The 12,818-nt window shown below is 44.6% G+C and overlaps 1 protein-coding gene across 1 annotated transcript; it reads right to left on the bottom strand.

Annotated features, from left to right (window-relative positions):
* Positions 1 to 570: 570 nt before the first annotated feature.
* LOC125944389 (uncharacterized) lies at positions 571 to 4,887 on the bottom strand. The gene is made up of 3 exons (XM_049664810.1): positions 4,617 to 4,887; positions 2,554 to 2,836; positions 571 to 796 (listed from the first exon to the last, which is right to left on the bottom strand). Exons 1-3 carry the CDS (start codon positions 4,885 to 4,887, stop codon positions 739 to 741), a joined length of 612 nt encoding a protein of 203 aa, XP_049520767.1. The 3' UTR covers positions 571 to 738.
* Between the last annotated feature and the right edge of the window lie 7,931 nt (positions 4,888 to 12,818).

The raw sequence follows: 12,818 nt of genomic DNA, 5'->3' as shown, positions 1-12,818 counted from the left end.
ACATGATTATTTCCGCCAACGACGCCAGCGCTTACGCCGACTGCGGATTTTCTGTGACACGAGGCCCTCAACGCTATCGCGTTGAAATGTGCAAAAAATCAAGTGGGCATGTGAGTTCCTTTCGGCGTCACTCGAAGGAGTGACCGTGACCTCGGTCATGTCATTCACCGCAAAATTGAAAAGTCGGGCTGAATAAGATCATTAACTATTTATGTTGTGGAAGTTAGTTGAACATTTTATTTCTATAACCAGATAGGACAGATAAAACACACAGAGACCCAATTGTATTTACTACTCCTTGGTGTTTGTTTCTGGCAGCAATTAGTATACCACCTCAACATGGGTTAGTTCGTCATGCTGTAAACAACTAAATGAAAAAAAAAAACTGAGAGCATATGACATTTCTCAAGGTGAATAAAACCGTGAATTTATTGCTACATATGTACATCATGTTCTCCAGCAAACTAACAGAACCAAGTGTGACGTGACTATTTTCACACTCGCGCACTAGTCACAAGCACGAAATTCAGGTGCATTTACAGTCCTCTCATTGGATTTTGATAGAATGTTCATTGCTTGCCGCACTAGTCTTCGGCCATCGCCATGATCTCCTCCTTGAACCCGTCCTCCGCGGTAGAATGGCGCAAAGTTCAGGCACTGTTGGCACAAGACACCAGGTCGTGGTTGACATCCAGCTTGTCATCACGTGACGACGTCTCGGTGTCGCTTCTGATGCTTTCACCACCAGCAGCGTTGTCGATCCGATGGCATCGCTTGAAGCGCTTGAGAGGAATACCTGGGCATAGCAGATGAAATGGGAGGCAGGTGGTTAGCCTTCTAAAGGATGCGAATAGTAGCAGTCAAGAGAGTAACATACAATTCCAAAGGCGCAGGAACTGCACAAAAAGAAACAAAGAGAACTGTACAGAATAAAAGAAAATTGCTTTTCCGTCAGTAGTAACATCCTGTCCATTTTTTCTCTTCGCTCAGTTACGGACAACACGGATGGTTTACCATTATGCACTACCACAATGTTAGGCTGATTAGCAAGAATAACACGAGGACGCACGTGCTCTGTCCTTAACGGGGATTGTGCGTCGAGTCTAGCACTTCCATCTACAGTTTGTACATTCGGTTACAGGTATAGTAAAAGCAATCAGTGAGGCAGACTAGTTTCTTAAACATAAATTATAAACGCCTCTTGACAACCTTTGAAAAATTACGTGTGTCCTATGCCTCGGCTCTGCAGACTGTGTTGGAAGAAACCACAAGCAAGCAATAACCGTCTGTGCATCTTCGAGTAAGCCCTTGTAATGCAAGTGTATAAACTAATTTAAATTCACCCTAAAGTCAGTCGTCGCATTTTTTAAACCGAAGAATCAATATAAGTGGCTGAAACAACATGCAAAAATAAAATATTGGCCACAGATTTTGTAAGAAAGGGAATATGATGACAGGAAATACCCCTCGTAATTTATTGGAAAGCAATGACGATCGCGCTTCATCCCTGCTTGTGGCACAAAACTTGAGGGGGAAATGTAGTTAGTGGACGCGAGCTTTTCTTTGAAGAACAGCTTGGCATGGCGACTGACTTGTACGTAGTTTGTACGCGCTTCACTTGTGGCCCAAGTTGGGAGAGTGCCCGTCATTACAAGCTAGCTGGCTGCTCGCCGTGTGGCTGATTGGAGCTTCCTTTGCGGGTGTTGATCATGCCGTTCTGCGCAATTTTCGGTTGCCATAAAACACTGCCAAGAAGTCAAACTCCACAGAACACGGCACATACATATACCTCCCCTGTTTACCAAAAGTAATAAAATAAACGACAAACACTGCACATGCACTTTGTGTTTTGGTTATCTTTTCAAAAACATCACCAACATTATTCTGCTCCAACGCTGTACTAGTCGCATAGAAAGTTTGTCATACACACATTTCGTAATTTGAGAAAGTGTGCAGTGACTGGGTTGTTAGGAAATGGCGTCGCTAACGGGCTTAGCGCCGGTGTAAACAGGAGCTCCTGCAAAATGCCTGTATTGTGCTTTTGCACGCCTGGCCCGACAGCCTTACCTTCGCTTTTTTCGACTTTATTCTTTTTATCGGGGGGTTTGCCACGGAGCATGATATTGTTAAATAAACGTACACATACCAATTGTTGTTAAGGCGGTGCATAAGTGTCCCGTGTAATTTATCGTCCGTAATTAACGGTTCTTATTGAAAAACTGCTTAGTTACTAAAGCTGGAATCGTGAAAAAAGACTTGAATGTTAACATTCACATAACATCCGCAGCGGCGTTGAAAGCCGATAAGCTCAGCCTGGGTTGAACGCCGCTCATTGAGAAAACGTGCTTGACGTCCTCCTCTCTCCCGACCAACTGTGAAACGAGCGGCCACCACGTGATCTACCCCTATCGGGAAATAAAAAGACGTCCACGAGGAAATAGCACGAACTAAAGGAAAGAAACTTAGGTAATCTTTCTGCTTTCATGAAGCACTACAAGTGGCAGTGAAACCAGCAAACTTTCTCTAACCTTTAGTATAGTTTCAGTACCTTACCTGTCAAGTGACATCTCGCAAGAGTTCTCGCATTCCAGGCTGAGAATTTTCATTCCCTTGTGAAGATTGCACTCGTCGTCGGCCATCGCCATTAACTCGTCCATGAATCCGTCACACGCGGTGGAAGGGTGCGACGTTCCGGAAATGTTGGCGCTTGACACCAGGTGGCGGCAGGCATCCAGCTGGTCATCACGTGACGATGTTTCGGGGCCACTTCCGGTGCTGTCTCCACCAGCAGCGTCGTCGATCCGATGGCACCGTTTGAAGCGCTTGAGAGGAACGCCTGCGCATAGAACAAGAAACGGCAGACCGTTGGTTAGGCTTCTGGAAGTTGCAAATTTTAGCAATCAAGATAACACGCGATATCACAGGAACAAAATTAAGAAGAGATAAAAGCAAGTTTATCACGGCCAGAAGGTTGCTGGAAATGCAGTAAACCATGCTGAAGCAGTATTTGAAAATATACGACTTGCTGTGATTCGACACTGGAAAGATATATATAGAGGGAGTCAAATAAAATCAATCTATAACTTCCTATATTAGAAAAATGGTGTTTCAAGGCGCAGAAAACAAGGCGTATGCAGTTTCTTTTGAATATTAAGTTTATCCCGCATAATTAAATCAGCTTCTAAATAATTCATCAAACTAGGGGGTTTTACTTGCCAAAGCCACGATTTCATTATGGGGCACACCGTAGTGGTATCCTGCGAAGTAATTTCCACCTACTGGGGTGCACACAAATCTCCGTACACGATAGTTACTGCGTTTCGCCTCTGGCGAAATACAGCCGCCGCAACGGAGTTTGAACCCGCGTCCTTGAGCTCAGCAACACGATGGCATCGCCACGAAGCTACCGCGGAGGGTCAGCTTGCACCTTCTGTATCACAAGCTCGCACATAATAGCGCATGCGCAAAGACGTCACGCTAATTATTTCACACGCAAAGGCAAGGACACGGCCGTTTTTGGTAAATGAGTGGTGTTCACTATCAGAGTGCGCAACAAAACGCAAAAATTGTATATTATCAATATATTTAGATCGTTTGGAACGCAACAACATCTGAATATTGTTTGTTTTTCTTTATTTATTTTTTTGTCTTGCTATAATAGCAGAACTAGGGGCCATATTTTGTAAAGATTCATTGCAATCGATGAATGACAGATGATCAACTGTGACGCCGAGACCTTTCAGAAGTGCTGGCAAACGTAAGATACGAAATATGCTTACAAAAATTAATCTGAATCCACTCAATCACTTGTTACAGTGTGTCAAGGCCAGCTATCACTTACCAATGGAAACAATACCAAATAATAACCTGAATAAGCGTGTATGTCTGTATCAAGCATTGTATGTATATTCGCTTACTATTTAATACCAAATAAACCTTAAAATATTAATTATTATTATATGTTGTAGAACACATGCGAACACATTTTGACGCTTTGCGACGAGCCGTTTCTTGCGTGTGTATTTTCTGTACATTAAAATGAAAGCCTGTGATAAACAAACGCCTCCGCGACGATCTGAATAGCTCTCCAAAATAATGCCTGGCAAAATAACACTTGGCAGTTGCACCAATTTTCGACAGACGTTCGTATCGGCATGGGCGCCAAATCCCACCTAGAAAAAAATCCACGCGTCTATGTGCACGGCTTTTGTTTACGGCGGTATAGCACTCTGTCAAAGCCAAGTCATCCAAAATCGCATCGTAAGCTATCGATTTGAAAAGAAGGCAAGCCGTAACATGGAGCAATAGAGAAACCACGCTGAAGAAATCTGACACGTCGTAATGCTGATAGAAATGTTTCATCACCAGATGGAATTAGTTCGTCCATCGCGTGTTTGAGAGAAGCACTGCTTCGGCGTGCAAGCGGTACACCCGGTGGGCTATTTGTTCCCATTTCGTGGACTTTCACTGATATATTGCACATGATATCTGAGACACTCGGTATAAGACTGGCACGTCTAAAAACACATTATAATAAAAGAAAAAAAAAAGAAAAATACGCACTGAATATGCAGCAGAAAATCAAGAAATATCAATGGAAATAAAAGAATGCTCACCACCACGGGATGCATGGCGCTTCTGGGCTACGCGTGCTGGCGAAGTTCCGTGCCCGAGAACAGCGTCCGCCGATGCAGCTCGCTCGCAGACCGCAACAGCGCCGGTAGCCAGGACGACAGCATTTCGTGCATCCAACTCCGCCGTTGCTTGGAACACCACGCGGCCACTGGGCAGGGTGAAACGCACTCGTCGGGATTTTCGAGTCGACGTCGGTTGACCAGCGGTGGCGACAGTTTCCATGGCGGGCCGCAGTTCAGGTGCCGCTGGCATGGCTTGCTTTATCAGAGCAGGGGCTGCGGTGCACAACCGGGCCGGAGGAAGTCGGGCGTGGAAGTGAAATTACACTGTCGCCCGGGAACCGAGGGGTGTCTTTCTTGCCCTTTCCCTCGCACACAACACTGAGCAATAAGGTGGCTTTTGACCTTGCATGTCAGGTTCGTCATTCATAAAAGCTGTCATGATACATTCCGAGAAGATCATCTTTAGTTGATGGGGTGCTTCTTTTTGCAACCCTTTTGTCCCAAACCTCAAGTTCCTAAACATTGCTTCCTTTGTTCAATTCCCCCTCCATGTCTCGCACTACCGCCACCGCCACTACCGTGTAGCCCCCAGCTCAAGTATTACACAAAAGGACGGTTCTCGCCTCTCCGCACATTTTTTGTCTCCCTATCCGATCTTTATTATTATTATTATTATTTATAGCTTTATGGGGAAGAGGTTCTTGTACGGGCCTGGTCGTGTGTCCTGAATAAAGTTAGAGAGGTCGTGCGGAAGAGACTTTTGCACGTGTCTATTGCAATCCAATGTGCTGATATTCCAATAGGTCATTTAGTATATTACTTTCTGACATTTTCGCAGAAAAAATGACAATTGAATAAACACCCGAGTGCTGTAAAAAAAAGAGAAAAATATACATGTGTTTATGTGGGTTTCATTTTGGAGCTTTCAATGTAGCAGTAGTTCGCTCAACGAACTATATTCTATAATACAACCATGTATTGGCTTAATTCAGCCTATTATTCTCTCTCGTGTTGCGGTTGCTTTAGGCCCATCTATTGAGCATCTCGTCCACGATAACTGAGAATAGTTCTGCTATCCAGCTTATGAGATGCGGTTGTTACTTGACACGTAAGGGGAAGCGGCTTGCTTAAATAATAATAAAAGTTACCGCAAGTTTGCTATTTTCACTGCCACTTGTAGTGCTTCGTCAAAGCAGAGATATTAGCTAAGGTCCTTTTATTTCATGGTATTTGCTCAGGGAGGTCTTTTTATTTCGCGATCGCAGTAGCTAACTTTATGACCACTCGTTTTACAATTGGTCGGGGGAGAGGAGGACGACAAGCCCTCTTCCTGAATGAGCTGCGTTCTCCCCAATCTGAGCTTATCGGCTTTCAACGCCACTGCAGATGTTATCTGAATGTGAACATTGACGTCTTTATTATGACTCGTGGTTTAGCAATTAGGCAGTTTTTGCAATAAGACCCGATAATTAGGGACGATAAGTTATACGGGACACCTATGCACCATGCATCTTCACAACAATTGCTTTGGATGCGTTTATATAATGATATTATGCGCGCGGGGCAAAGAGTGAGACTAAAAAATTAAATGGAATAAAACGATGGTGAGGCTGTAAGGCCAAGCATGTGAAAGAACAATTCAGGCATTGACAGGAGCTAGGGTTTACACGTGGGCTATACACGTTAGCGACGCCATTTTTCAAACAACCCTGTCACTGCGCGCTTCTCAAATTACCAAATGTGTGCATGACGAATTTGCGTGTGATTTTCTATGCGACTAGTAGAGAGTTGGAGCGGAATAATGTTGGCGATGTTTGTGAAAGGATGACCCAAAGACACGGTGAATGCTCCGTGCTTGTCGTTTATTTTAAAACTTTTGGTAAGCAGTGCAGGCATATATATGTGCCAGGTGCTGTTGAGTTTTGACTTTTTGGCAGTGTTGTGTGGCAACCACAAGTGAAAAGCGTACAAACTACTTACAAGTAAGTTGCCATGCTAAGCTGTTCTTCCAAGAAAATCTCGCGTCCACAGACTACATTTCCCCCTCAAGTCTGTGCCCAAGCACGGGTGAAGCGCGATCGCCATTGCTGTCCAATAATTACGAGGAGTATTTCCTGTCATCATATTTTCTTTCTTACAAAATCCGAGGCGAATAGTTTGTTTCTGTACGTTGTTTTTTTGAGCCATTTATATTGCTTCTTCGGTTAAAAAAATGCAACGACTTACTTTAGGGTAAATTGAAGTCTGTTGATGCTCTGCTGTTACGAGGGCTTACTAGAGATGCACAGACGGTTATTCCCTACTGTGATTTCTTGCACCTTCCTATGCACCGCCGTGGCATAGGAAACGTCTAATTTTGCGATGGTTATCAACCGGCCGTGCTAATTCATGCTACAGGAAGCTTTACTGCCTCACTGATTGCTTTTACCATACCTTTAACCGAATGTTCAAGCTGTAGATGAAAGTGTTTGACTCGCCGCACCATCCCAGTTAAGCACAGAGCACATTCGTCCTCGTGTTATTCTTGCAAATCGGTCTAACATATCTGTTTTGCACAATGACAAAGCAACCACGTTCTCCATAACTGACAGAAGAAAAAAAATGGTATTGTACGCAATTTCATGGGCAGAATGTCAGAACTGACGGAAAAGCAATCCTAAAAATGTTGCTAACAATCAACATTAAACTTTATAGTAAAAGCGTTATGGCCAAAGAAGATAAAATATTGCATTGAAGTTTGAAACCGTGCTAATGAAGCGCCTTTACCTTACAGAAAGCAGAAAAATGCAGTCAGAAAATTTACATACCGGACAATAACTCAACGTTCAGAAAATGCCAATATTTACTCTTTTTTTCCTGTATAATGAATACCCGTGACAGATGATTTAGATGTCATGAGCGTCACGTCATTTTCCTCAGCGGTGCTATCGACGAAGTCAGAAAAGTTTAACCAGCCATAAACGTTTTCAGAAGATCGGTTTCCTACGTGAGTTCGTATTCTGTTCATGAGGTGAGCAGGGCTGTGTTCGTCTTCCTTGCCTTCGTAATAGGTTCTTATTTTGCACTGCTCGCCTGAATAAGCTTTTCACTAAGGATCGTAAGCACGAGCCTCAACGTTTAAAGTCGGGTTCGTTCTCAACTTCAAAACTGACTTCATGCGATTATTCCGACAGCGGCATGATGCGTTTTTCACCGTCGACTCTGGTGGGAATGCCAGGGTCGGGATAATCTAAAACTATTCCGATCTGTTGTTATTTTAAACATTCAATCAGCCTTCCGGGAATAGCTCAAAATGTCTTGAGATCCGCCCATATTGGTGCGGCGCCCGCCACGTGGGCGGAGCCTGAGCCATTTTGACCTATGACGGAGGGCTGATTGCAGAGGGATGATTGCAGACCGCGTCACTCGAAGTAATCGCTCTGTTGATCTCATTCTAAAGCCCGGCTTTGTCTCAATTTATGACGTCATGAAGAGCCGGTAGCTGTTGTTACTCTGACTCCACAGTCGTAGTATACACATTAACATTCAACATATGCAGTGCGCGTAAGTTGCTTGTCGGCAGGTTGCGCATGTTGCTGTGCGACACTGCAACCACCCCTCATCCTCCCCCCTCATATCGCCACAAGGACGCTTTCAATCAGCATTAGCAAACCACTTTTTGAATTCTCAGAACCACGTGAAAGAGTGTTTTTCACCGCAGTACCACTATCTTTATCGAGTAAATAAAAACCGGATCATGCAATATGGCATCCCCCCGAAACACTATTTCAACAGTAGCAAAAGAAAAAAAAATTGGACAGAGACTTGGGGCAAGTGGAAGGTAGAAGCGGTTGTAAGAAGGGTTCTGACGAGCATGCAAAGTAATTGAAGAGGCCTGGAAGCAAGCGTGTCAAATAAATAAATAATTAATTAATTATTTACTATTTTTTTGTGATTAGGCAACACACCTAGGTGACGCCATTTGCAAAAACGGTGGAGAGAAACTGGTAAAGAGCAAGAGTTAGACTGTTTGACAAGCTTCACGTACAAGGGGATTTAAAAATGAGCACTAATTAAAGTAAGAGTGATTCCTTCGTAGGTATCATGAAACCGCTTCCCCAAAATTGCATTTAAACTATAACAAAACAATAATAAATGTACGGGAGGGAGAGATAGAATGTGCATCGGAAGGGAGAGCCGTTTTTCCGGGTAAGATTAAACCGCGGGGTTTTAGTGGTGGGGGCGGTAGTGAGGGAGGGGGGGGGGGTTGGATAAAGAAAGGAATAATTTAGGGGCTTGAGGCTTCAGACAAAGGGGTTCCAAGAAGTAGCGCCACGTGAGGTAAGAGTGGCCTCTTTGGAATGTATCATGAAAGCTTTTATAAACGACGACCCCGACATCCAAGGTCAAACCACCTGATTGGTCGGTGGAGTGGGAGAGGGAAAGGGAGAAGGCACCCCTTGCCTCTCGGGTGACTGGAAATTTCATTCGGCTCCTGACTTCGTTCGGTACTGACGTGCACCGCAGTCGCTGCACCGAGCAAGGAAGCCATGCCAGCTGCACCGGAACCGGTACCCTCCACGGGAAGTGACGTCACCACTGGCCAGCCAAGTTCCTCTCGAAAATCGCGGCGAGTGCGTTTCACACTCCCAGTGGCCGCGTGGTGTGCCCGAGGATAGTGGAGCTGGCTGCACGAGACACGGTCATCCTGGCTACGGGCGCTGCAGTGGCCTACAAGCGGGCTTCACACGGCGACGCTGCTCCCGATCCCGGCCCTTCGTCAGGACCCGTAGCCCAGAAACGCATCGTCTACCGTGGAGGTGAGAACTTTTTGCATTTCTGCGTTTCCGGCTGCATTTGCTGCTGCTGTGATATGTTTAGGGCTTCCTTTATTCGCGTGTATTGTAATTTGTTGCTGGACGAGCAAATCATAATGTGGATGTATCAGTTATCATGCTTTAAGAAAATTACGTCGCCTTCGATGCGGATAGAACCAACGGTATTTTGTTCGCTGTAGCCTCGAGAAGGTGGAATTATTTTGTATGGTTCATAACTAGTATATTTGTAATAATTATTGAAAATTTCAAATATTGCACTTACGGCTGGTACGGCAACATATAGTTTAAGAATAAACTTGAACATACGCCTGTGCAATGTTTGCGGTGGGCATATCTCGGGTGGCTCTTTTTACCACATCTAAAAGAAAGCCTCCGAAATACAAAAATAAGATTTCTGCGTGCGTGCCACCGCTGTGCTTATCTCAAACACGTGGTGAACGAACTAAATTTCAGTAGTGTAGGAACTTAGCCGGTTGTTCTAACATACTTCAATAGTGTATAGGGTGTGTCATTATTCTCTGCGTGTTCCGCCTAAGCGTTGGTCTCCCAGAATTTGAACAAAATTTATTCTGTACCGCAGCATTTATATCCGCAATATGACATGTGGAATTTGTTCAATGTGGATCTTCTATTCCTGCCCTTGTTCGGTTTCGCATTAGGTCGAAATGTGTAGCTTATTACGCTGCGATTTTTGATGTCTCAGCATTGGCAATCCGCTTAACGCTCTCACAAAAGGTTTGCACAGACGCGAGGCTTTTTCGACCACACGAATATTACCACCCTGTTTTATTGATGCAATAGTCAGGCGAGGATAGAGCGCACCTACTTCGGAGTCTCGTTGTGGAAGGGAGCGCTGCTGCGGCTTGCAACTGCCACGTCGCGTAGGAATTTATTGTTTTTTGATCCAAGTTGTCCTAAGAAACTCCAGCCAAGCTCTAAATATACGCCGACACACTTGAGCAGGTTGCGAATAATGCAGGTTCTTGGCTTTGTAGGGAGCAAGTCAAAGTGAATTTGTGTTGTGCCTAATTGAATAATCATTCAAGGTTAGTTGACCAACTTCGCAAATAATACTTTAGCGGAAAACTTGCCATGATACACTGCATCGCTTTCTATATAACGTATAATTCAGCAGCTTCAACAAATGGAAACATTTTTTATCATGGACTTTAAAATTGGGTAATAATTTTTAAATCTGTGATAAATTTGTTATTCATAATTGAATAATAGGGAGGCACAAATTCAATACATAACCGCCACCGTCAAGCATGCCGGTTGTAGCAGTGCTTAGTGGGCTGTAAAGCACCTGTGGTAAGAAACCTGTTGTGTTTGTACAACAAACCTATAGATCAAACGTCGTGGAAGTGAGAATAAAAAAAGTCACAGTTTCGCCGGAAACCGAAGCATCAATAGCGATAGAAAATTAGTGGAGAGCTATACGGAGTAAGGATAGTAATTTTGTCGGCCATATATACTTCGAAGCATTCGCCTACTAACTGAATTAACAAGCATGGTGTCAGCCCGCACAAGCAAACATGAATAGATCACAGTCGATCAACGCAGACAACCACTGTCCAAACGCTGGCGTGAGCAAGTGCGGCGGCTAGCGAAGTGACCTTCGTGCTGTCTATGGTTTTAACGGAAACTGAGCGGCGAAAACACAGCGCTCAGAAAAGTATAAGCCGTCTGCAGATCGCTTTCAAGGTACGGCGCACGCGACCGCCCGCAGCCGCGCAAATTACGCAGTTTATGCCGGGGTAAACGGCGTCCTCCTCTCCCTTTCGTGCTGCCTCCCCGCTTTCCTCCTTTCGCGTGCGACATTGAGTCGCCATTTCCCCATGTGCGCTGTCCCGAACTACGTAGTTGCTGCCGGAGAACAACGCCGCACCACGTCCCTCCCATCATCCCACGGCCTTTCGCGCGATGGAAGACGCGGCGTGTTTACTGTCAGCTTCCCTCTAACATGTGCGCCAGATTGAGCCGCCATCGATGGCTCCCCTCACACGCTTTCACTCGCACATGCAGCATACAGCGCGCGGCCATGACTTTATCGAATTTGTACTTTATACGGAACCTCACGGCGACGACTACAGCAATGGCAGAAATGCGCTTGGAGTGTCCATATAATTGCTATCGCAATAAACGATGGGGTTAACCAAGAGGGGACGCTAAAGAAGGTTGAGTTACACGGTGGTATAAATGATTAAATGTTGTTTGTGCCGGATATTCCATTTATGATGCGCCAAGATTTAAAAATATGCAAATGCTAAGTAGCTGCACAGAACCAAGGTTTGTTGGTTGTCGTCGCTTGGACATACTCAGATTATGTTTTGCATTCCACCTAATTACCCATAATTAGTCTTTCATATCTTATCTTAGCGTGCCTTCATTACATTCGGTGCTTGGTTGACGCTTTCTATTTTTGACCAATGGGTCAGGTGAGTCGATTCCGGAGATAGTGCAGCCTATGGTGCGTGAGTTTAACTTTCTACTTTATTGGCGCTAATTACGCATATACCGTTAATTTTGCATAATCTGTCACGTATTGTCGCTTCTTGTGGGCACCGTCAAAGACACCTTCCTTACAACATTGTCTCTTGCGAGCCCTGCTTAGTACAAGCCAACTCTCTCCATTTTACAAAGCGTGCTGTATGGTGGCTTTGCCTCACCATACATATATCTAGGGTGGTGCACCCTTTACAGGCCGTTTCTTTTTTTTCCCCTTGAACTGGTTACAAGTTGCTTAAAAAGAAGGTCGTGATATGCCATCATGTGAACCATGATCCTAGTGCTCTCAAACGTGCCGCGTATAGATGAGCAGCGCAGTTAGCCTGGACCGAGGAAAAATGTTTACGTAACAAGTACGAAGACTAAAGCTCGAAAAAGTTATCTAGAATGTTCGAGAACTTCATCAATGGAAGGTTCTCCCTAATCTCAATCAATACACCAGCACGATGGGTTATCGTTGCAGACTCGTTAAAGATCATGTGCGATATGTACAGGAATTATAGCCAACATTCAGTGACCCAACATATTAGTTACATTCATTGTAAGGCCACTGACTGTTGCTGGCCCCACTGTAACATTCCAGAGGACTCGTAGACACAATGGCATATGCGGCAATGAAAAAAAAAAAAAACCTGGTCTGGCTGCCCGCAGAGGCCTGCATTTATGAAATTTGCGGCGAAACATATTTTAGAAAATGCGGTGCATTGGCAATGGCGAATAAATATTCCCACGAGGAAAGAAATCCTCTGTGGAGTCTGAGCCTTCAACAACCATTTCTCCACTGAATAGACTCCGTCCTAACATCTAGACTTCCACACTAGCTTCCCATTCATCTTGAGAGTCTATATTATCGACT

The sequence above is a fragment of the Dermacentor silvarum genome, chromosome 3, assembly GCF_013339745.2.
Source record: "Dermacentor silvarum isolate Dsil-2018 chromosome 3, BIME_Dsil_1.4, whole genome shotgun sequence".
Classification (NCBI taxonomy): Eukaryota; Metazoa; Arthropoda; class Arachnida; order Ixodida; family Ixodidae; genus Dermacentor; species Dermacentor silvarum.
Note: the sequence above shows the minus strand (reverse complement) of the source record. Positions and strands in the feature narration are given on the sequence as shown.

Bases quoted from the DNA above. Each gene is read 5' to 3' on its own strand.
- LOC125944389 (XM_049664810.1), bottom strand. From the start codon at position 4,887: ATGCCAGCGGCACCTGAACTGCGGCCCGCCATGGAAACTGTCGCCACC. The intron at 2,837-4,616 runs GTGAGCATTCTT...TTCTATGCGCAG, and splicing joins GCGCCATGCATCCCGTGGTG to GCGTTCCTCTCAAGCGCTTC. The intron at 797-2,553 runs GTAAGGTACTGA...TGCTATGCCCAG, and splicing joins TGCGAGATGTCACTTGACAG to GTATTCCTCTCAAGCGCTTC.